Below are 22,087 nucleotides of genomic sequence, written 5' to 3'. Positions count from 1 at the left end.
TCCTGGCTTTTCTTCCCATAGATAAGGGTGGGTTGCAGTGAGGGTGGAAGAGGAGACAGAGTGGGAAAGGGGGGGGGGGGGGGACAAGGGGTAAGCCACAAACTAGGATAGCATCTGCAGGGCAGAGGCTGACAGAGCTTGGGTCGGAGGTGGGAGCTGCCCTCAGAGCCCCAGGTGGAGCCCCAAGTGCAGACTTTTGGGACACTGCTTGCCACAGGCTGGCACAGGGCCCGGACCCACTGTCCTGAGCCTGTGTGTTGTCCTTGGGAGTCCTAGACCAGGTCCTGGGCCTTGGCGTCCTGTCTGTAAGGGGAGTGGCCATCACTTCCTGGGAGCCCGGGCTGGTTTGGGAGAGGGCCAGGTCGAGGGCTGGGAGGGCAGGTGCACTGGGCCCCGCCCTCTTAGTTCTCTGTATTGGGTTTTGTCTGATGAGACGGTTGGAATGCTAAGGGTCTGGATGATCTGGCGGGCCTAACCCCTCACGAACCCCCACCCTGGGGCTGAGTGCCTGGGGCGGAGGCAGGGAGATCAGGGCTTCCCCTTGGCTGCCTTGTTTGAGCATTTTCAAACTTTTTTTTCTTTTTTCAATTTTTATTTATTTTTGAGAGAGAGAGAGAGAGAGAGAGAGAGCATGAGCTGGGGAGGGGCAGAGAGAGGTGGGGACAAACGATCTGAAGCGGGCTCTGTGCTTCCATGCTCAATCTGATGCGGGGCTCGAACTCACCAACCATGAGATCATGACCTGAGCTGAAGTTGGACACTTAACCAACTGAGCCACGCAGGCGCCCCTGCCCTGTATGAGCATTTTTAAAGGACTTCTCCCCCGGCCCCCACCTCAGGCTCTCCTGTGCAGCCAGCCCCTGACTTCTTGAGGGTTGGGGGACAGGGACTGGATCCCATGTGCCGAGGCTGGAATCGGGTTCTTGAGGATGCCTCACAAAGGCTTCCAGAATAAAGGGGAGCGTGGTGATGGTGCCACATTTACTGCTGGGGTCCTCCTGGCGAAGGCAGGGGACCGGTGGCTGGGCCTGCAGACCTGAGTGGTGGGCAGTGCGCTGTGAGGTGGTGCCCTGGGACCCCTGGTCTTCGAACTGGGAAGTGAGATTAAGAGAAACGAGGACAAAGGGCCGGGGGGCGGGGGGCCTGCAGACCTGGGGACACTCGAGGCCTCCTGTGAGGTGTAATTGGATCCCTCCGACCTGCCAGACACGGGGCATCTGCGGTCCTGACCCCGGGCCTGTTCCTCCACCTCCCAGGGCCCCGTCCTTTACATAAGGCCCCGGCAGGCTGGGCAGTAGGCCAGGCCCGCGGCCATGGCCTTCACAGACCTGCTGGACCGCCTAGGCGGAGTGGGTCGCTTCCAGCTCATCTACACGGGCCTGCTGCTGCTGCCCTGCAGCCTGCTGGCCTGTCACAACTTCCTGCAGAACTTCACGGCTGCCGTGCCTCGCCACCATTGCCAAGGCCCCGCCAACCACACTGCGGCCGCCACCAACGACTCGGGGGCCTGGCTCAGGGCCGTCGTACCCCTGGACCGCCTGGGGGACCCCGAGCCATGCCGGCGCTTCAAGGAGCCTCAGTGGGCTCTCCTGAGCCCCAACACGTCTGTCCGCGGGGCGGCCACGGAGGGCTGCAGGGACGGCTGGGTCTATGACCGCAGCGTTTTCCCGTCCACTATCGTGATGGAGGTCAGTGGGGGCCGGGGGCGGGGTAGGGGGCTGCTGCCCGAGGCCGAGGCTGGAGCGTCCCTCTCTCCCCTGCAGTGGGATCTGGTGTGTGAGGCCCGCCCCCTCCGCGACCTCGCTCAGTCCATCTACATGGCCGGCGTGCTGGTGGGCGCCATCGTGTTTGGTGGCCTCGCGGACAGGTGAGCCTTTAGGGAGGAGGGTCCCAGCCACCTGAGCCTCTTTGTTAATTTTTCTTTTTTCTGTATTTTTAAAAAATAGTTCTTAATGTTTATTTATTTTTGAGTGAGAGGCCGGGCACGAGTGGAGGAGGGGCAGAGAGAGACACAGAGTCGGAAGCAGGCTCCAGGCTCCGAGCTCTCAGCACAGAGCCCGACGGGCTTGAACCCACAAACCGTGAGACCTTGACCTGGAGCTGAAGTCGGATGCTTAACCGACTGAGCCACTCAGGTGCCCCTAACGTTCCTTTATTGAGGCTTATTTGTGTATACATAACACATTCACACGGTTCAAAATTCCAGAAGGTAGGAGAGAGCATGCAGGGACGTGTCCCTTTCCCACTCCTGCCCCGCCGTCCAATAATTTCTAGAGGGCAGCCTGGTTTCTGTGCATCCTACCAGCGATAGTTTATGACTTTATTCAGTCTAAGCCAACATGGACACGTGGGCACCTGCTGTGTCCCACCTTCATTATACAAATGCTGGCCCACCCCACGCATGCTTCTGTGACCAGCTTTGTCTTCACTTCGAGGCCCCTGCATATTCCATTAGAGAGAGCCCTCCCCGGTGCGCGTTCGTGGCTCAGTCGGTTAAGCGTCCGACTTCAGCTCGGGTCATGATCTCGCGGTCTGTGGGTTCAAGCCTCGCGTCGGGCTCTGTGCTGACGGCTCGGAGCCTGGAGCCTGCTTCGGGAGTCTGTGTCTTCCTCTCGCTCTGCCCCTCCCCGCCGCCCTCTCTCTCTCCCCCTCCCCCACAAAAAGAATGAATGACTGAATGAGTGAGTGTATCATGGGGTGTGTGGAGAAGAAATGTTTCCCGCCCCCTTGATGGCCTGCGGCCCTCCCAGCCCAGCTAGAAAACTCTGACCCTGGACCCTCAGTGAACAAACGGGGCAGTGTCAGAACCAGACTGGGATAACCCTGCTACCCTGAACCCTGACCTTTGACCCCTTTGTGGTGTGACAAGGCCCCAACCCACCCTGGCCTCCCCAACGTGACCAGTTTCCGTGAAGAGATGACCCCGGGGGGTCCTGCTCCCAGTGGCCCGTGAGTTCCGGGGTGAGGCCTCCAGCCATCCAGAAGTTCGCGCAGGGGACCCTCTCCCCACCTGCTGCGCCTGCCTCTGGACCTTGGCAGAATCCCTGCCTTTCCCTAAGCCTGAAGATTAGGAGGTGAGGTGGGGGGGCCAGAGATACTCCTCGAGTGAAGGGGCCAAAGAGGAAATACATCTCTGCGTCTTCAGTTTTCTTCCACACCACACTTCTCCCTCCCTGACCAACCTCTGCCTCCAGGGCCTGGGGCCCAGCGGATGTTCTGTTATGAGGAAGGGGCCTGGGGGGCACTTCCTCTTGCCCTCCCTGCTGCTGCCACCTCCGACCCTAACCTCGTGCCCGGCGCCTGGCTCAGGCTGGGCCGCAAGGGCCCCCTGGTCTGGTCCTACCTGCAGCTGGCAGTTTCGGGGGCCGCCACGGCATACTTCGGTTCCTTCGGTGCCTACTGTGTCTTCCGGTTCCTGATGGGCATGACCTTCTCCGGCATCATCCTCAACTCCCTCTCCCTGGGTGAGTCCGGCCGAGGAGGGGCCTGGCGGGGAGGGGGGCTCGTGGAAGGGGGGATGGCCGCCCTCTTAGTGCAGTCTTTCCTGTTGTGTTGTGTTGGGAGTCTCACCCAGTAACCTCCACTCAGAACTCCCAGCCCGGGGTTCTTGGGTGACCTGGGCTCTCAACCATGGCCCTGTCAGCAGTGAGCTGTGGACCCGGGGTTTCGATTTGCCCACCTGTATGCTGAGAGGGTTGAATTATTTCCTGTGTGAATAAGTCAACGATAACCACTTAGTAAGCGCCTACTGTATGCCAGACTCGTTGTGGGCTCAGGGCGGGGACCCAGAAGGGAGGTGAGATACAGTGGCCCCCAAGGCTGCGGGGCTTATGTGGCTCCAAAGGGGCAGGATTCACCCAGGCCGCAAAGGTGATGACTCCACAGCGCCATGGTGGAGACCTTACGCCCTGGAAGCCAAGTGGGAACGTTCTCCGCCCCCCCACCCAGGCCTAAGTAACAGGGTACGTCCTCAGTCCAGGCTGGTTTCAGGCAGCTCCCGGTGGCTCTGGCCCGGTGCACTGTCAGGCAGCAGGAAACCCACGGTGGATGCAGGCTAGCTGATGACTTAGTTTGCTCCCGGGACAGGCTCAGGGAGGGTCTGAGGGATCCAGACGGCTGCCAAAGACGGAATGGATCTTTTGTTTCAGGGGTGGGGGAGATCTTGGGGCTGGAGAACCGGGAGGTGCCAGGCCGGCGCACCTGACAGCCCCCCTCCCTGAATCAGGACATCGAAGGTTGCACGAGCTCACTCAGGATCCCAGCAAATCCCAGCCCACTCGCCTCAGCCTTCGGGATGGGGTGTCAAGCCACAGCCCGTGGGATCTGAAGGCAGGAATGGACATGCATGGCCCATCTCATGCTAGAATCGCCTCTATGACACACACACACCCCTACATGCACATGCACCCATATACACACACCCCTCCCCACACACATACATGCACCGCTGCGTACCTGATGCTCCTCTAAGCACCAGAGACGGAGCAACGAACAAGGCAGATCTCTGCTCCCGTGGAGCCCGTGCTCTTGTGCAGGAAGAAAGATAGAAACACAAATAAGTAGATTATATAGTATGTTGGAAAGTGATAAGTGCTACAGGAGAAAATTAAAGCCCACAAAGGAAATAAGCTTGGGGTGGGGGGCAGAGGGAGGGGGCAGTGGCCAGGGAAAGTCCTCACTGAGAGGGGTCACTGAGTAAAGCTCGCAGGAGGGAGGGAGGGCATCTGCCGCTATCTGGGGGGAAGGACATTCCAGGCAAAGACCCCGAGGGGTGTGTGTTTCTAGTGGTTTCCAGAGGAGGGGGTCCTTGTGGCTGGAGCAGAGCACGGGGTGGGGAGGGGGCAGGGGAGTGGTGATGGATGAGGTCAGGGAGTTGGGGGACAGACCCTTAGGCCCTGTGGCCATTTACAAGACTTTGGCTTTGACTCTGAGCAAGACGGGGGCCACTCGAGGATCCCGAGCTGCGGAGAGGATCTGGCTTAGCATTTGCCAGGATCCCCGTGGGGGCCAGTTCCGGGGCTCCCGTGCCGGTCAGCAGGCTGCAGCCGGGCTTGGGCCAGGGGGTAGCAGGAGGAAGCAGGAGGGGTTCTGCTAGATTCTGCCCGTGGAAGCAACAGGATTTGCTGATGGCCTGGACACACGATGGACACAGGAGCTGGCTGCTCACGGGGAAGACGTGTCCTCGTTAATCTGTTGTGGTTGCCTTCTGCGAGAGCGTGCATGATTCAACCAGTCCCCCATAGATGGGCTTGTAGGTTGTTCCCAAGTTTTGCTGTTTACAAAACAACCATGTAATTAAGAGCCATTCTATTTCCTTTCCTACCAACCATCTACATCTTTTGCCTGTTTTTTGTTCGTTTGTTTTGCCTTTTCTTCCGTTTCCTATTGATTTGTAGGAACCGGTCCAATGTTAGGGAAATTCACCCTCTATCTGTAATTTGAGTTGCAAATTTTTTGTTCCTTTGCTTGTGTTTGCTGACCTTGTGACCTGGCTCATGGTGTTTGTTTGTGTTTGTTTATATTCAGACGTTCCTGTGTTTATAGAGTCAAGTTTTGTTGATCTTCCCTTTGGTTGCTTCTGGGTTTTGTGACTTTCTTAGAAAAGCTTTTCCTGACTCTAGGATTGAAAAAAAAAAAAAAAAATCTGCCGTGATTTTTCCTAACATCCTTGTGGTTTTATTGGTTATGTCTGATTCTTTGGTGCTCCCTGTGTCTCAGCAGATCTCGGGAAAAATTTCAGGTGTCCACAGAGTCCCTATAAAGGGCACAGGTGAATGAGACAACCCCGTGGGCTATGAGTCCCACTGATCTTGTCCTGCTTTTCTCTGCAGTCGTGGAGTGGATGCCCACCCGGGGCCGGACCGTGGCGGGGGTCTTGCTGGGGTACTCCTTTACCTTGGGTCAGCTCATCCTGGCCGGAGTGGCATACGTGATCCGCCCCTGGCGGTGGCTACAGTTTGCTGTCTCTGTTCCTTTCCTCATCTTCTTCCTCTATTCTTGGTATGTCCTGACAGAGAGGGGCGTGGGGCGTGGGGCGGATGACAAGTTTGGGGTATGCAGTGACCCACGAAAGAGGGTCGATGCCTGTGGAGGCCGTGGGCTCACAGGTACGGCCCGTGGCTTATCGGGAAGCTCCAATAAAATCCCTTACACTAGCGTGGGGCTCCAGAATATTACAGCGGTTTTGCCTCATCGGTTCCTTTGCAACTCACAACCAGTGGGGAACCGAGGCGCAGCCCAGGGAGGGCCCGTGCCTCGTTTAAGCTACACACCAGCGTCAGAACCAGATTCAAAACTGGACGTGTGGAAGTTACTAGATGCCCTTCAGGGATTCCGTCTGGTGCGCGCTGAAGAAGGCAAGCTGGCATGTCCCAGTCTTCCGGATTCAGCAGGCAGCAGGAGAGGTCACCTTTCCGGGTCCGAAGGAAGGGGAACGAAGGTGTACTCGGGTCTGGAGGCTGGGTTCCGCTCAACGCTGCCATTCTTCGTCCTTCTTTCGGTCACAGGTGGCTGCCAGAGTCATCCCGATGGCTTCTGCTCCATGGCAAGTCCCAGCTAGCTGTGGAGAACCTTCGGAAGGTGGCTGTTATGAATGGGAGAATGGAGGAAGGGGAAAGGCTGACCAAAGAGGTGGGCAGCAAGGGTACAAGGAAGAGGAGGAACCATTTCCAATCTTGCTGGTGGCCGGCCTCAAGATGTGCCAGCATTTAGTAGCTTCCCAGGACTCGTCCACCATCCAGGTGGAGAGGCTGCAGAATGAGCAGAGTAGGATCAGTTCCAGTCTGGCCAAAACATCTGCCATCGAACGGCTGTGTGATCCGGGATAAATAATTTAACTGCTTTGTTGATCAGGCCATCCATCTATGCAATGGAGGGGCGGGGGGACCCCATTCCCATCGACGCCTGGCTGAAACTTAAATACAATAACAAAATAAAATGAAAACATTAACATAGAAATCATAAAATGAAATTATCGCAGAATCAATAATAGAAGTACCATGTGTTACAAATACCCTCATAAGATAATTACCATTTATAAGACAGTCACCAGTTATTATAAATTAAGTACCATTTTTCGAGCCCCGTGCTAGGCACCATGCTAAGGTACATAATTTCATTTATTTATTTATCTATTTAATCTGAGAGAGAGAGAGCACACGAGTGGGGGAAAGAGGCAGAGGGAGAGAGAGAGAATCTTCAGCAGGCTTGATCCACCCTCCTTTGACCGTGACCTGATCAAGAGTCCGACACTCAACCCACTGAGCCACCCAGGTGCCCCCATAATCTCATTTAATTGTCACTGTAGCAGATAAGGAAACTGAAGTTTGAATGCCTCACGTCATTTGCCTAAGAACACACGGTGGCGAGTGGCAGAGCCACGTGAAACCCCTACCCCTGACCACTGGCCAAGCCAATCTCAGATCCTCTACCAGAAGTGAGGCATGAGGCTCTCTCTTGAACCACAGGTGGCTATTTCAGCCTAAGCAGCAGGCAGCTCAGGAGTCTTGGAACTCACATGAGAGCCTCTGTTTCATTCTAAAGCTCGGGACACAATCTGTCGAGGGCCATTGGTCTCAGGACAGAGAGGAGACTAGAAACAGCCATCTTGCCAGAGAACTCAACCTTGACCTTCCTCTCCACAGATGAAGGGACTCCTGGCAGGAAGATAGGATCCCAGATCCTTCCCTTCTGCTGATCAACCTTTCCTTGCCCAGGTGGTGAGCTCCTACATCCAGAGTGAAATAGCAAGTGTCTGCCCCTCCAACTCAGTCTTGGACCTCTTCCGAACCCCGGCCATCCGAAAGATCACGTGCTGTCTCATGGTGGTCTGGTAGGTGATGCGCTCAAGCCCAAGTCTTTGACCTGAGGCCGGGACATGCCTTTTATTCCCACTTCCAAAGTCTGTTCTTAAATACTCTTAAATTTTTTTTTTCAACGTTTATTTATTTTTGGGACAGAGAGAGACAGAGCATGAACGGGGGAGGGTCAGAGAGAGAGGGAGGCACAGAATCGGAAACAGGCTCCAGGCTCTGAGCCATCAGCCCAGAGCCTGACGCGGGGCTCGAACTCACGGACCGCGAGATCGTGACCTGGCTGAAGTCGGATGCTTAACCGACTGCGCCACCCAGGCGCCCCTGTTCTTAAATACTCTTAACGGAACAGGCAGGTGAGCCTTGTGAATTCAATCTTGTTTCATACTCTTTCTCTAGGGTCCTCTGACCCTCTGCTGGGCGCTGACATGTGGTCATAGATGAGACATCTGGGCTGACCTAGGGACCCCAAATCTGGGCAGTGGGTCTCACCTTGGTGGAGGGCCACCTGTTGAAATCACCCACACAGCTTTTCCCAAATGCGCCTTGTCCCATCCTGATATGCCCTTGGGGCTCTCCAGGAGATTCTGGGAAGTGTCCCACTCTAGAAAAACACTTGTGGGTCCAGAAGGGGACAGACAGGGAAACAATGTCTATGAGGTATGACAAGCGTCCTTATGACAGTTCTCTTGGCTGGGGATGCTGAGTGCTTCATGCAGGAAATGGCATTTAGGGGTATTTCACAAAATGGCTGTGGAGTTTGCCACATGAGCAGGAAGAAAGTCACAGCAGCTGTGTAGATGGGCCTGAAGATGTAAAAAGGATAAAAATACAGGGACGCCTGGGTGGCTCCGTCGGTTAAGCGTCTGACTTTGGCTCAGGTCATGATCTCGCGGTTGATGAGTTCAAGCCCCACATTGGGCTCTGTGCTGCCAGCTCAGAGCCTGGAGCCAGCCTCAGACTCTGTGTCTCCCTTTGTCTCTTCCTCTCCCCTGCTCGTGCTTTGTCTCTCTCTCTCTCTCTCTCTCTCAAAAATGAATTAACATTAAAAAAAAGTTTCTTTTAATGGGTAAAAATACAAAAGCGATCCGTTCCCCTTGGCACAGACTGGAAGCTGGCAAATCCTCAGATAAGGAGCTGATTTAAAAAACGGGAGGGGACCATTGTCATTTCACTTGACAGAATAATAGTAAGTGTGAAGTAGGGAACACAGGCTATGAATGACCTGTTCTCTGGAGCAGAACCAGCCCTTGGGTTTAGTGGGAACCAGCCAGGCAGTGATAGAAGACAGACTCCCTGGGTGACCTTGAACAAGCCAGCCAGCCTCCTGGTGCCGCAATTTTCTACTTAGATACCTACCCCTAAGGTCCTTTTGAGCACTAAACGTTTGGGGGCGCCTGGGTCGTTCAGACGGCTGAGCGTCTGACTTCAGCTCAGGTCACGATCTCGCGGTTCACGAGTTCGAGCCCCGCATCAGGCTCGCTGCCGTCAGCCTGTCGGCACAGAGCCCGCTTTGGATCCTCCGTCCCCCTCTCTCTGCCCCTTCCCTGCTTGCGCTCTCCCAAAACTAAATAAGTGTTTAAAAAAAAGAGAGAGAGAGTGAGAGAGAGAACACAACTTTTGGACACGTAACCCCACACCTGGCTGGGGTTTAAGCGCTCAGGTAGAGTCTATTCTCTGATTTAAGTCTGGAACTGTATCTGCTGTGCATTGGAAATGTGGAATGGTCCACCACTCTGGACCTTGAGAGGGCTTCTGCCCCAACAGTGTTGCCCGTGGGGCAGTTCTGGCTCTGGGCAGCCAGAGAACTCCTCGGAACCCAAGTCAGGGAAGGGACGCCCTACCGCGGTCACCCAGCTGACCCAGGCTTTCCCCTGGCCTGCGAGCTTCCAACTTTCCTGTCTTCTTCCCACTGGGAAGAAACATCATAAATTAAAAATTCCAGGGTGGGCGTGCCTGGGTGGCTCAGTCAGTTAAGCGTCCAGCTCTTGATCTCAGGGTCGTGAGTTCAAGTCCCACGTGGGACTCCACTCTGGGTGTGAAGCCTACTTAAAAAACCAAAAAACAAAGAAACAAAAAAGTTCCAGGGTTGAAAGTCCCCTCTTGGATCCCTCTGGGAAGAATAAGCTAAGGCCCATTTCTGTTAAAAGGGAGGAACTTGGACAGCTAGTGACTGGGCCGCCCAGACGGTTTTTCTGTCAACGGGTGGGGAGGTTCGGGAGGAAGGTTAAGTGCTGGGAACTGGTGGACTTTCACAAACTTCTGTTGTAAATGCTTTCTGTTAACTTGCATTTCTCTTTCTTCGCTGGCTTTTTTCCTAGATAAAAAGTACGGCGTACTCATTGAGAAAAATATTTTCTTTTCAAACAGCTCAGAAACATACAGGCAGTACAGTGTGTTAGTTAAGAGTCAGGACTCAACTGTACTTCGATTAAAAAAATAAAACAAAAACAAAAGAGGCGGGACTTGGAACCCGATCGCTTGGATTAGAATCTCAACTCTTGCCACTTACTGTCTGTGTGATCTTGGGCGAGTTACTTAGCCTCTCTGTGCCTCAGTTTCCCCATATGTAACATTGATGTCATAAAAGTACCTACCACATAGGTTGCTTGTGAAGATTAGAATTAAAAAAAAAATTTTAAGATGTTTTATTTACTTTCGAGAGAGAGAGAGAGAGAGAGAGCATGAGAGGGGGAGGGGGCAGAGAGAGAGAGGGAGACACAGAATCAGAAGCAGGCTCCAGGCTCCGAGTCGTCAGCACAGAGCCCGACGCGGGGCTTGAACCCACTAAATGTGAGATCGTGACCTGAGCTGAAGTCGGATGCTTAACCGACTGAGCCACCCAGGCACCCGTGCTGCTTACTTTTAATAACTTAATCACATATGTAAATATTTGTACAGTGTTGTATGAATCCAGCTCATGGCACATAGCAGCTTTGCAATACTTTTTGTAAATTTTTACTTAAATTCTAGTTAGTTCACATACAGCGCGATATTGGTTTCCGAGGTAGAATTTGGTGATTCATTACTTACATACAATACCCAGTGCTCATCATAACAAGTGGCCTCCTTAATGCCCATCACCCATCTAGCCCATCCCCCACCCACCTCCCTCCATCAACCCTCAGTTTGTTCTCTATTGTTAAGAGTCTCTTTTGGTCTCTCTCTCTCTCTTTTAATGTTGATTTCTTTATTTTTGAGAGAGCGTGTGCACAAGCAGGGGAGGGGCAGAGAGAGGGAGACACAGAATCCGAAGCAGGCTCCAGGCTCCGAGCTGTCAGCACACAGCCCGACGCGGGGCTTGAACTCACAAACTGTGAGATCATGACCTGAGCCACAGTCAGATGCGTAACCGACTGAGCCACCCAGACGCCCCCAGCGTGTACTCTTTTGCAACGAGTTTCTCTTGTTCAAGATCATGTTTGTGAGGCACCTCCAGGTTGCAGGATATAACTTAGTTATTTTCCTTGTGTAACATTCCACTGTATGAATATACTACTTGTGGGGGGCTGAATAACGACCCCCCCCAAAGGCATCTAATCTAACTTTTCAAAGTTTCTGTGAATATAAACTTTTTCCAAAATGTAAAAAAAAAACCAACATCCGACAAAAACTCTACCCAGAATATAAATATGTATTTATATTTATTTCATCATATGTTCTCTCTGTATATAGTTAACTGATGAGTAGTATCGTTCCCTGTCCTAATCCCAGGAGACTGTGAGTGTTACCTTATGTGATATGAGATAAGAGAAAGTGTATAAATTGGTTTCTGCCCCCAGTTCCTCCCACAGAACTCCTAAACCCCTCATCATTTCTTAAGTGATAAGATGACTAGGAGGCAAGTAAGAATTCTGTCTTTGTTTTGGGCCCCTCCTCTTCCTGTTGACGTCATAGCCTCATGTGACCCAGTCAAGAGTTTTCTAGGTTCACCATCTTTGATGACACAGGATGTGGTGGTGGCAGGGGCCACGAGGAGAAAAATATCATTTGGGGTTGTCGGACTCTAGACTGGTTTCACATAAGGGAGCAGGGATGAGGCCTTTGTCTTCCCCACCCTTGGAAAGTCATTCTTACCCCAAGATGAAAATAGGGCACATGATAAAGAGCAAACTGTTTTGGTCGGAGGGGGACAGAGATACTGAGCTGCTAGATGGGGGCTCCTGGGCGACTCAGCCGGTTATGCGTCCGACTCTTGATTTCAGTTCAGATCGTGATCTCACAGTGTGTGAGTTCGCGCCCCGCATCGGGCTCTGCACCGACAGCGCGGAGCCTGCTTGGGATTCTCTCTCTCTCTCTGCCCCTCTCCCGCTCTCTCTCTCCAAATAAATAAACTTAAAAAAAAAAAATAAAAGCTGCTAGACAGCCAGGCTCCATCCATGACCCCTCCCTGAAATACGACAGCCTTTCCGAAATGCCATGGGGGGGTGGGGTGGGGTATGGCCTTGCAGCAGACCCCTGGGCAGAGGAGGGGAGATGAGGAGAGGGGTGGAAAGTGAGAGTCCAGGGCTTTTTCCATGAGAGTCTTTGTCCTCATCTGAGCCCTTCCCTGCTGTCCTTGGGGTCCAGGTTGCCCCACATTCCTGCCAAAACCATGCCAGAAAGGAGGCCAGGGGCTCTGGAGGCCTTACTAGGAAGGGAGCCCCAGTGTCCGCTCAGGAGACGGCAAGGCAGGGAAACACGAAGGATAATTGTGTTGTGTTTGGATAACGTGACAAAGCTGTTTCCACGATGGGGAGAGGAGCGCGGTTTCCTTCCCAGAATGCCTGTCTCCCCACCAGACCGGAAGTCCCGGGAGGGCAGGCCGCGTCCATCTTGTTCACGGCCGTGTGCCTGGACGTGGCGGAACATTTATTTCCATGCTGTGAAGGAAGAAAGGCAGGAACATGTACACCGGAGAGAACGAGGAAGGGGGAAGAAGACAGAGAAATACCAGACAGAGGGGGAGGGAGAGCATGAGGGCTCAGTGTCCGGGAAGCCGAGGCAAGAGGAGCCCACCCAAAGGGAAGGGTGGGCGGAGGACGGGGTGGGGACAGAAGGACATCGAGAGGGGGTCCGAGCAATGCCCCTGATGTCCAGGCAGGTAAGGAGACTGATGAGGCAGAATTGGTCTTTCCAAGGTCAAAGTATCTACGCTAAAGCAAACAGGGACGCCTGGGTGGCCCGGTCGGTTAAGTGTCCGACTTCGGCTCAGGTCATGATCTCGTGGTCAGTGAGTTCGAGCCCCGCGTGGGGCTCTGTGCTGACAGCTCAGAGCCCAGAGCCTGCTTTGGATTCTGTCTCCTTCTCTCTCTGTCCCACCCCCGCTCACGCTCTGTTCTGTCCCTCAAAAATGAATAAACGTTAAAAAAATAAATAAACAAATAAATAAATCATAAAGCATAGCAAACAAAGCCTACATCACGCTGCCTTCCCCTCAGTATTAAGAGCCACAGGGTGTTTTATCCTGGGTTTGTTTGCTTTCCAGAGTGTTCAAAATAATATGTTGGCGGCCTTGCCTCTCAGTTCCACCTGGGAGGAGAAATCAGACCCGGATTTCCCGTGGACTCCCTCAGACCTGCCCAACAGGAATTACCGTGTCACCTTTCCAGAAGCGTCTTTGCTTTTTCTCCACCTCCCCTGACTCCTGTGGCCGGGGTGGGTGGGAGGGATGGTAGGCGTTTCTCCGTCGGGGGAAGGGGGCAGATGCCAGGCCCGCTTGAGGAGAGCCCACCGCCGGATTCTGTTTTCCCACCTCCCCTCCCCATACGCTCCTGAGGCCGCGTCAGCATGTGGTCCGCCGGAAGCAAAACCAGGCCGACCCGCAGGGCTTCATGAGGGTCGTCAACCCCAAGCCCCCTTCCTCCGGACCTTGTTTTGTTTCGCTTTTCGTAAGTGTGGTAAAATACACGTAACAAAATTCAGCATGTTGGCCCTTTGTGGGTGTGCAGTTCAGCACTGCTGTGTTCCAGAACCCTCCTCACCTTGCAACACTGAAACTCTGTTTTAACCCATTAAACAAGCGTTGCTCTCCCTCCACCCGGCCCCTGGCAACCGCCGTTCTCCTTTCTGTCTCTACTTTAGGCTGTCTCTACTTTTGTCTCCTTTGGGGACCTCGGGGAAGCGGAAACGTACAGTATTTATCTTTTTGTGACTGTTTTATTTCACCTCAAGCTTCATCCATGTTGGAGCACGTGTCAGAATTTACTCCCTTTTTATTTTTTGTGAGAGAGAGAGTGCACAAGTGGGGGAGAGAGGCACAGTGGGTGGGGGGGAGAGAGAGATGAGAGAGAGAGAGAGAGAGAGAGAAAGGGAGAGAATCTGAAGCAGGGTCCGTGTTCAGTGTAGAGCCTGATGCGGGGCGCGATCCCACGACCCTGGGGTCATGACCTGAGCCGAAAGCAAGAGTCAGACGCTTCACCGAAGCAGCCACCCAGGGCGTGCCAGAATTTCTGCCTTTTTAAGGCTGAGTAATTGGCCTCATACACCACACGCTGTGTCTCAACTCATCTGTCGATGGACACTTGGGTTGCTTCTGCCTTTCGGCTGTTGTGAATAACGCGGCTATGCACATGTATGTACAAATGTCTCTTTGAGACAGTGCCTCAGGGATGTCGTAAATTTCCGCGGAGACCCCCCCCCTCTCCCCCCACCCCCCCACCGGGTGTGGGAACTCTACCCCCCTTTGTTGTCAGATTGGCCGTAAACCCCCTTGCCGGAAGCAGCCCATCTTCAGGTGCCGATTTCTCAGTAAACGCTGGGAGACGCGGTGGGGGTCCCGTGGAGTCTTTGCCTTGTTGGAAGGCTCTCGTTTATCTCCCTCCAGCTCTTAGACGTGAAGCTCAGATCAGCCACTGAGGGCTGGAGGTGGAGGGGACAGGGGAGAACACTCACATTCCAGAACCCACGGGCTTGGGGGAGCAGGTGGCTGGGCAGGCAAACGGGGGGAGGGACCAGGGCTCTAAGACTCAAGTCAGAGACTTGGGTTTGGTGGCGGGGAATGGGAAGGCGGGTGATATTCCCCCGAGAGAGAGGAGTCCTGTGTCTTTCATCCCGTGTGCTGTCCCCCCGGGTCCAGAACAGTGAACCCCGGGCTGGAGCAGGACCATTCTGCTGCCTCTTCCAGGTTCTCCAACTCCCTGGCTTACTACGGGCTGGCCATAGACCTGCAGAAGTTTGGACTCAGCGTATACCTGGTCCAGGTCCTGTTTGGGGTCATAGACATCCCGGCCATGCTGGTAGCCACCACCACCATGATTTACTTGGGCCGCCGGGCCACAGTGGCTTCCTTCCTCCTCCTGGCGGGGCTCATGGTGATCGCGAACATGTTTGTGCCAGAAGGTGAGCCATCCCTCACCTTCCCGGCCTCCCTCCCCCCTTTCCAGGCTCCAAGCCTCACCCTCTGCCTCCTCTCCATGCCCCAGCCCCTCCTGAGCGCCCTGCCCCCACCACTACCCCTCTGCCTCCCTGATCCCGTCTGGGGCTCCGAGCACCCCCAACCCTCTGCTCTGCCTCCCCCCTCTACAGACATGCAGGCCTTGCGCGTGGCCCAGGCGGCACTCGGCAAAGGCTGCCTGGCCAGTTCCTTCATTTGTGTGTACCTGTTCACGGGCGAGCTGTACCCCACAGAGATCAGGTGGGTGCGTGGGGAGAAGCCGAGCAGCACCTGCCCCAACCTGGAAGGCCCGGGAGCTCCAGGTCGACACCTGCTGGGCTTGCTGAAGCAGGACCCCCTCTCCTCTCTGCTCTGCCCCCTGGCACCCAGGCCCTGGCACTCCCAGCCCTCTGGGAGGTCTGGGCCATGGCCACTGACCGTCCACACTTTCTAGGCAGATGGGGATGGGCTTTGCTTCGGTCAGTGCCCGCTTTGGGGGTCTGACTGCACCCCTGGTCACCACGCTTGGGGAGTTCAGCACCATCCTGCCGCCCTTGGGCTTCGGGGCCACCTCGATCCTGGCCGGCCTGGCTGTCTGCTTCCTGGCTGAGACCCGCAACGCGCCCCTGGTGGAGACCATCGAGGCCATGGAGAGGAGGTGAGGAGCCTCTGGGCACGGTGGCCAGACAGGCCCAGGTCCCCCGTGACACAACCCGGGGCAACGAGTGTCCTCCTGCGGCTGCTACGATGTCATGGCGAGTGGGGCCGTACTGGGAGACTCGTGTAGGCCGCGCCTACGCTTGTGTCTGGGATCTCGGCTTAGCGTCCAACAAGGACAGAGCCGGCAACCAGTGTCAAAACAGAGCCCAGAATAAACCGTGGACCAGGCAAAGCAGGCACGTGAGCTGAAGTAAAGCGGGGCAGAGAAGCAGGGATGGCAGTTTGTGGGGAGGGGAGGTATCACATCCTGACTCAAAGACAGGCTCGTGTGGCTGCCGTGGTGGCCTTCAAATTTGGCTCAGAGATTCCTGGCAACAGAAAGGGAGAGCCCGTTAATGACTTTTGTCCTACTGTCAGAGAGACAAAGTGATACCAGTTCTCTGGGGAAAGTGAAACTTTTCTCAACAGTTGGCACCAGATAAATGTCTCTAATGATCTCCTTAGAGAGGTCACCGAGTAAGGCGACAATGTCTTTGACGATGTTTCTAAAAGTGCCAGGGCACCTGGGTGGCTCAGTTGGTTAAGCCTCCAACTTCGGCTCAGGTCATGATCTCGCGGTCCGTGAGTTTGAGCCCCACATCAGGCTCTGTGCTGACAGCTCAGAGCCTGGAGGCTGCTTCGGATTCTGTGTCTCCGTCTCTCTCTGACCCTCCCCTGTTCATGCTCTGTCTCTCTCTGTCTCAAAAATAAATAAACATTAAAAAAAAAAATTTAAACTTTTGCACACAAAATTGAAGCCTGTGACTTATTAAGGAGGAAACAGCCAGATCTGGGGCAACAAAGCCTGCTTTCGAGTAGGCACCAAGCAAGGGCACGTCCAGATGGAGCCCTGCCATAAGTGAGCCAAGAAGAGTGGAGGACACAGGGAGATCTGGAGAGTTCTGGAGGTCAAAGATTTGAGCTGGTGTTTAATTTAGGCTTTTTGACATCTGATCTATATATTAAATTATTATTCACTGAGTTCCTACTATGTGCCAGACACAGTGCTCAGTGTCGGTGTAGAGTGAATAAAAAAGATGTGATCCCTGCCCTCTTGGAGGTTACAGAGTTAAGAGAGGCACATAGAGAACAAATACACAAAAATAAATATGTAATTAAGAGAGAATAGGGGCGCCTGGGTGGTGCAGTCGGTTAAGCGTCCGACTTCAGCCAGGTCACGATCTCGCGGTCCGTGAGTTCGAGCCCCGCGTCGGGCTCTGGGCTGATGGCTCGGAGCCTGGAGCCTGTTTCCGATTCTGTGTCTCCCTCTCTCTCTGCCCCTCCCCCGTTCATGCTGTGTCTCTCTCTGTCCCAAAAATAAATAAATAAAAAATGTTGAAAAAAAAAATTAAAAAAAAAAAAAAAAAAGAGAGAATAATCGAGGGGCGCCTGGGTGGTGGCTCAGTCGGTCAAGTGTCGATTTCGGCCCAGGTCATGATCAGTTTGTGGGTTCAAGCGCCGCGTTGGGCTCTGTGCTGACAGCTCAGAGCCTGGAGCCTGCTTCGGATTCTGTGTCTCCCCCTCTCTCTGCCCCTCCCCCGCTCACGCTCTGTCTCTCTGTCTCAAAAATAACATAAATGTTAAAAAAAAATTTTTTTTTTAAAGAGAGAATAATTGAGTGGTTGGGGATGCCCCTAGACTTGAGAGAGACGGAATGAGCCAGGCTGAGAAGGGAGGGCGTGTGTTCCTGAAAAAGGGAACACCCAGTGAAAGCCCCTTGAACTCCCAGAGAGCTGCGAGGAGCTGAGTGATGAACCTGAAAGGCCAGCCTGGAGAGGGGCAGGGGCAGCCGTAGAGATGACTGAGAATTTAGGCTTTTAAATCAGTAGAGAAACGACCACAGGACTTGGAGGAAGGGATTGATGTGATCTGATTTTTAAAAACCCTTTCTGTCTCCTTTGCATTAGTAAATCTCAGCCTAAATGGGGCCTTGGGTTTAGGAATTTAGACCTTTCTACATTATCACCCCCACCCCCACTGCAGAGACCTTTTTGTATATACATTTTTTTCCCTAATCACACCCCCTCCCTCCCAATAACATTTTAATGCCACAGATGTACTGTGTATCTATTCACGAACCGTGACCCTTTGGAAGACCACAAGCCATTGTAATATCTCAGATTTTTTGTCCCCTCCCCTGTACCAAGAACCACTTGTTGCCCCCTGGGGGCAATATCTCCCCCTCGAAGATTCATAGACAATGATAGCCTGTTCCGTCAGCCGTAGGACTCCTTGTAGTTAAGATTTTTAGAACCTCTGAGGGGCTTATAATTACATCCACATTCAGTATGTCTCTGCAAGGTTCCCGAGTGTTCTGGTCCATGGGCTTCTTCAGGAACCTGTAAGGAGCTCTTGGCAATTCCCTTCCAACCAAATATGAGACAGAAATGACTCACCTTGTTCTGGTTTGGTAGGAAATAGTGATGCTGGGGAACCAGAGACAAGAGATAGCCTCTCTCACGAGTCAGTCGAGTGGAGTTTTTGATATTTGAGACAATAAGAATTCAAGAACTCCTCAGCCAATTTCATTTTCCTCAATTTCTAATCTCATCAACTAATTACGAGTGCTGGTCACAGGCCTTGGGTGTCGAGGATTAAGAGCAGAAAATGGCTTGTCCAAGGTTCAAGTTACCCATCTCCAAGATGGCCGCAAGCTGAGAGGGATTCCCTGTAACATACCTTCTAATGCTGGTTCCCGGAGTAACGATGGAAGTGAACTTCCTCCACTTCACAGGCTGACAAAAACCCACTTGTAAATAAATTATTTCTATGTAAGTTGCCAGATCCTTCATGAATCACAAGACTAGATAGATAGTGTTTCTTCAGAATGGCCTAAATGCCTGGTGTGGGGTTGGGTCAACCTCTGTGACCCAGTTGGACTTATGCCCCAGATTTTTGAGGCGACATAGCAAGGGAACAGTTGACTCATAACCCTGTTCAAAAAACCCTTTTAAGTAAGACTATCACATTCACAAAGAAGGAAATGCTGATTGAAAATAAACAGAAGAGAGGTATTGAGGTCAGTCATAATGAAAGAAATGCAAATTAAAACAGGGGAGAGGTCATTTTAAAATACCCAATAAGGAAAAAAAAAAAATGGAAACATAGTAGTAGTCAATTAAGATGTAGGGACAGGAAGGAGGAAAGTCCTGCAACTTTTCTGGAAGTTTCTTTGGCATTGCTGTTCATGAGATGGAAAATTTTTCATATTCTTCTAAGCAGCAATGACATTTCCAGGATTCTGCCCTGAGGAAATAAGCTGAAATGTGGCCATTGTATGTGACTTAAATGTTTATTTACAAGGCTATTCATCACCATGCTTGATGTATCAGGAAAAACATGTCAACTCTCCAGATCTCCAACAATTTAAATAGATTATGATATATTGTGCAATAATTAAAAGTTATGTTGATGAAGAGTTTTTAAGGGCATGGGAATATTTACAATATATGGTTAAATAGTATATTAAAATAACTATGATAGTTTCTTAATTATGTCCGGAAATAGAGACTCGAGGGGTGCCTGGCTGGCTCAGTCGGTAGAGCATGTGACTCTTGATCTCAAGGTCATGAGTTTGAGCCCCACGCTGGGTGTGGAGATGACTTAAATAAATAAACAAAACTAAACAACAAAAAAGAAACAAAACAACAACAAAAAGGAAATAGGGGCTCAAAAGAGAGAAAGAAATAGGTTGAAATGGTGACAGTGGTTGCCTCAAAGTATGAGTGACGTTTAATTTTTTTTCCTAGCTGGTTTACATTTTAAAAATTATCTCCAGGTGTCTGGTTGGCTCAGTCAGAAAAGCATGCGACTCAGTCTCGGGGGACTGAGTTTGAGCCCCAAGTTGAGTGCAGAGACTACTTAAATAAATAAAACTTAAAAAATTTTTTTCGACATAAAAATTATCTTCAAATTGTCTACATTGAGCAGGTTTTCTTTGGTAATTAAGGGGGAGAGGCACACAAGGAAAGCATTTATAAGCATTCAGTTAAGTCGTTTCCCAGACACAGGGTAGCCCCTCTGGGGGCCTAGAAGCTAAGGAAGGGTCTGACGCTCCTTAAAGCCTGCCATGATCTTGGAAAGACCCAGATGAGAGGCAGCAGGGCCTGGACAAAGTACCAAGGATCCAATCAGTGACCTTCCATGGAGCTTCTCCCATTGGTACTGGGAGCTTAGAGAGGGGAGGGGTGGGGGATGGGCTCTCAGCCTTGCAGCAAGAGGTCTGGCGCTCCACCAAGGCCAAAGCCCAGGCCATTGGTTAGCTGGGACCTCCTGCCGCCCTCTCCTCCATGGTGAACACCAGTTGCATGGCTGACCCCGGCATGTTTTTAACGCTGACTGTATTGTATTTCAGACATTAAAAAAAGAAAGAAGACCATGGACTTCAGGTCACACAACAGGCTGCCTCTGGTCATCTTTGCTCATAAGATGACTTTTAAAAGTGATATTGAGCAAGCCTAAGCATTGTAGCAGTTGGATCTGGAGAATGTGTGCCTCTGGGTTTTTTGGAATTATCTTTGAAAGGGATGGGGAATCTGTCGCCAGAACTGGGGAGAAACTGGCAGGCGGGACATAAGGGCCGTCCGTCAGCCCCCGCAGGCACACAACAGATACAACAGATAAGCTGGATGGACCGAAGGGGCAGAGTCAGGAAAGGCTTCAAGTGCAGAAAAGACACATGGAGGACAGCAAAGCGAGAAGAAAAGTGTTTCTTTGTGATTATCGAAGCAATAATCACACGCAAAAATGGCTTAAACGATTGAACTAAGAGATTAGAAATAAAAGAGTTACAAGGTAAGGATAAAAACACTGATAAAACATTTTTTTTCATATTTCTTTTGAGAGAGAGAGAGAGAGAGAGAAAGCATGAGCAGGGGAGGGGCAGAGAGAGAGGGAGACAGAGAATCCAGAGTGGGCTCCAGGCTCCCAGCTGTCAGCCCGGAGCCAGACACGGGGCTCGAACTCACGAGCCGTGAGATCATGACCTGAACCAAAGTCGGACACGTAACCGACGGAGCCACCCAGGCGCCCCAGACACAGATCCTTTCAAAGAAACACGGATAAAAGAAAAGGACAAAACTTCAGCCGGTCAAGCAGAAAGCCCCAAGGGGCAGCTCTCGGACTTGGAGGCTTTCCTGGTGACCTCCCTGCCATCTCCCCTCCCCTCACTCTCCTCCCTGCCTCCAGGGCTGGCTGACTCTCTACCTGGGTTGGGGGAGAAGGGCCTTGGTAGTGCCCACTCCTCCAGGGTCTCTGCCGGAGCGCCTGGTCCGCAGGGAGCCAAGCCCGGCACCTACAAGTTCGTTGAGCCTCGTGCCCCATTCACCAGTTGGGTGACCTTGGCATGTCCTCACTGGAAAACTCTTTGACCTTGCGGTCTTTCCCTGAGGTGCCCCGTGAGAACTAGAGGGAGGGCTGCTGCGGCCCCCACCTTCCTGGGGACAGCAGCGACGCATGCCTTGCGCGTAGCACAAACACACCCATGAATGCTGTGCACACACCGTCTGCTTCTCACCCCTTCTTTTCTGCCTCTCCGTCTCATTTTTCCATTTGCCTTTTCATTTCAACAGAGTCCGACAAGGTCTTCGCAAGGAGGATGCAGAAGAGAAGACGGAAGAAATTTCTCTCCGGCAGCTGGGAGCTTCTCCCCTCAAAGAAACCATCTAAGCTGCCAAGAGCCTGGAGCTTGCTGGCCGCACCTTCTTTGGTGTTTAGACACCGCTGGGGCTTTTCCTGACAATGATCAGGGGTGAGGTTGGCCAAGGACCGTGGTGGCCCGGCGAGTCCGTGCCAAAGAGCTGCCTACAAACCAGAGCTGTGGCGACTGGAAGAAAACCGGCCAGCAGCAGCCAACTGGCGTCCCAAACATGCAGAAAGTCAAGAGAAATAGGCCCAGGAACCAAAGGAGGAGCTGTGTTCCCTTCCGTCCTTGAATCCGCCCCCTTAAGACCTCTGTTCATTCTTATCCCGCCTCAAAACACCGTCTTGGCAGCGTTAGGGTGGCTGACATTTCTGCCCCTGGTTGTCCCTGGAACAGCCCCACCCGGCTTGTTCTTGAGAACCCATTCTGCCCCACTCATGGGGCCTTCCCTCTTTCTGGCCGCATATGCAATTAAAGCTCTCTTCCCCTGTGTCTGTGACTTACCTTCTCAACTAGCAAATGTGGGACTTGCACGTGGTACGTGCTTTACGTGCTTAATAAGCAGTTGGTGAATAAGCGGTG

At 52.7% G+C, this 22,087-nt stretch overlaps 1 protein-coding gene across 2 annotated transcripts; it reads left to right on the top strand.

Annotated features, from left to right (window-relative positions):
- Positions 1-108: 108 nt before the first annotated feature.
- Positions 109-21,997, top strand: LOC112852021 (solute carrier family 22 member 20). Of its 2 annotated transcripts, XM_025915490.2 has the most exons (10): positions 109-1,688; positions 1,764-1,867; positions 3,310-3,464; positions 5,832-6,000; positions 6,507-6,630; positions 7,716-7,831; positions 14,917-15,131; positions 15,318-15,426; positions 15,620-15,823; positions 21,435-21,997. In XM_025915490.2, the coding sequence occupies exons 1-10, from the start codon at positions 1,314-1,316 to the stop codon at positions 21,529-21,531; spliced, it is 1,668 nt and encodes a 555-aa protein (XP_025771275.2). In that variant the 5' UTR covers positions 109-1,313; the 3' UTR covers positions 21,532-21,997. The 2 variants fall into 2 exon arrangements, with proteins under 2 accessions (XP_025771275.2, XP_086533074.1); XM_086676948.1 differs by lacking the exon at positions 21,435-21,997 and having other exon boundaries at positions 15,624-15,794.
- The last annotated feature ends 90 nt before the right edge of the window (positions 21,998-22,087 follow it).

This window comes from Puma concolor, chromosome D1 (assembly GCF_028749965.1).
Source record: "Puma concolor isolate L17-30 chromosome D1, mPumCon1.1.hap2, whole genome shotgun sequence".
Taxonomy (NCBI): domain Eukaryota; kingdom Metazoa; phylum Chordata; class Mammalia; order Carnivora; family Felidae; genus Puma; species Puma concolor.
Note: the sequence above shows the minus strand (reverse complement) of the source record. Positions and strands in the feature narration are given on the sequence as shown.

Excerpts from the sequence above, each read along its gene's own strand:
- LOC112852021 (XM_025915490.2), top strand. The coding sequence starts at position 1,314 with ATGGCCTTCACAGACCTGCTGGACCGCCTAGGCGGAGTGGGTCGCTTC. Across the intron at positions 3,465-5,831 it reads CCTCAACTCCCTCTCCCTGG|TCGTGGAGTGGATGCCCACC; the intron begins GTGAGTCCGGCC and ends TTTTCTCTGCAG. Across the intron at positions 15,824-21,434 it reads ATCGAGGCCATGGAGAGGAG|AGTCCGACAAGGTCTTCGCA; the intron begins GTGAGGAGCCTC and ends TCATTTCAACAG.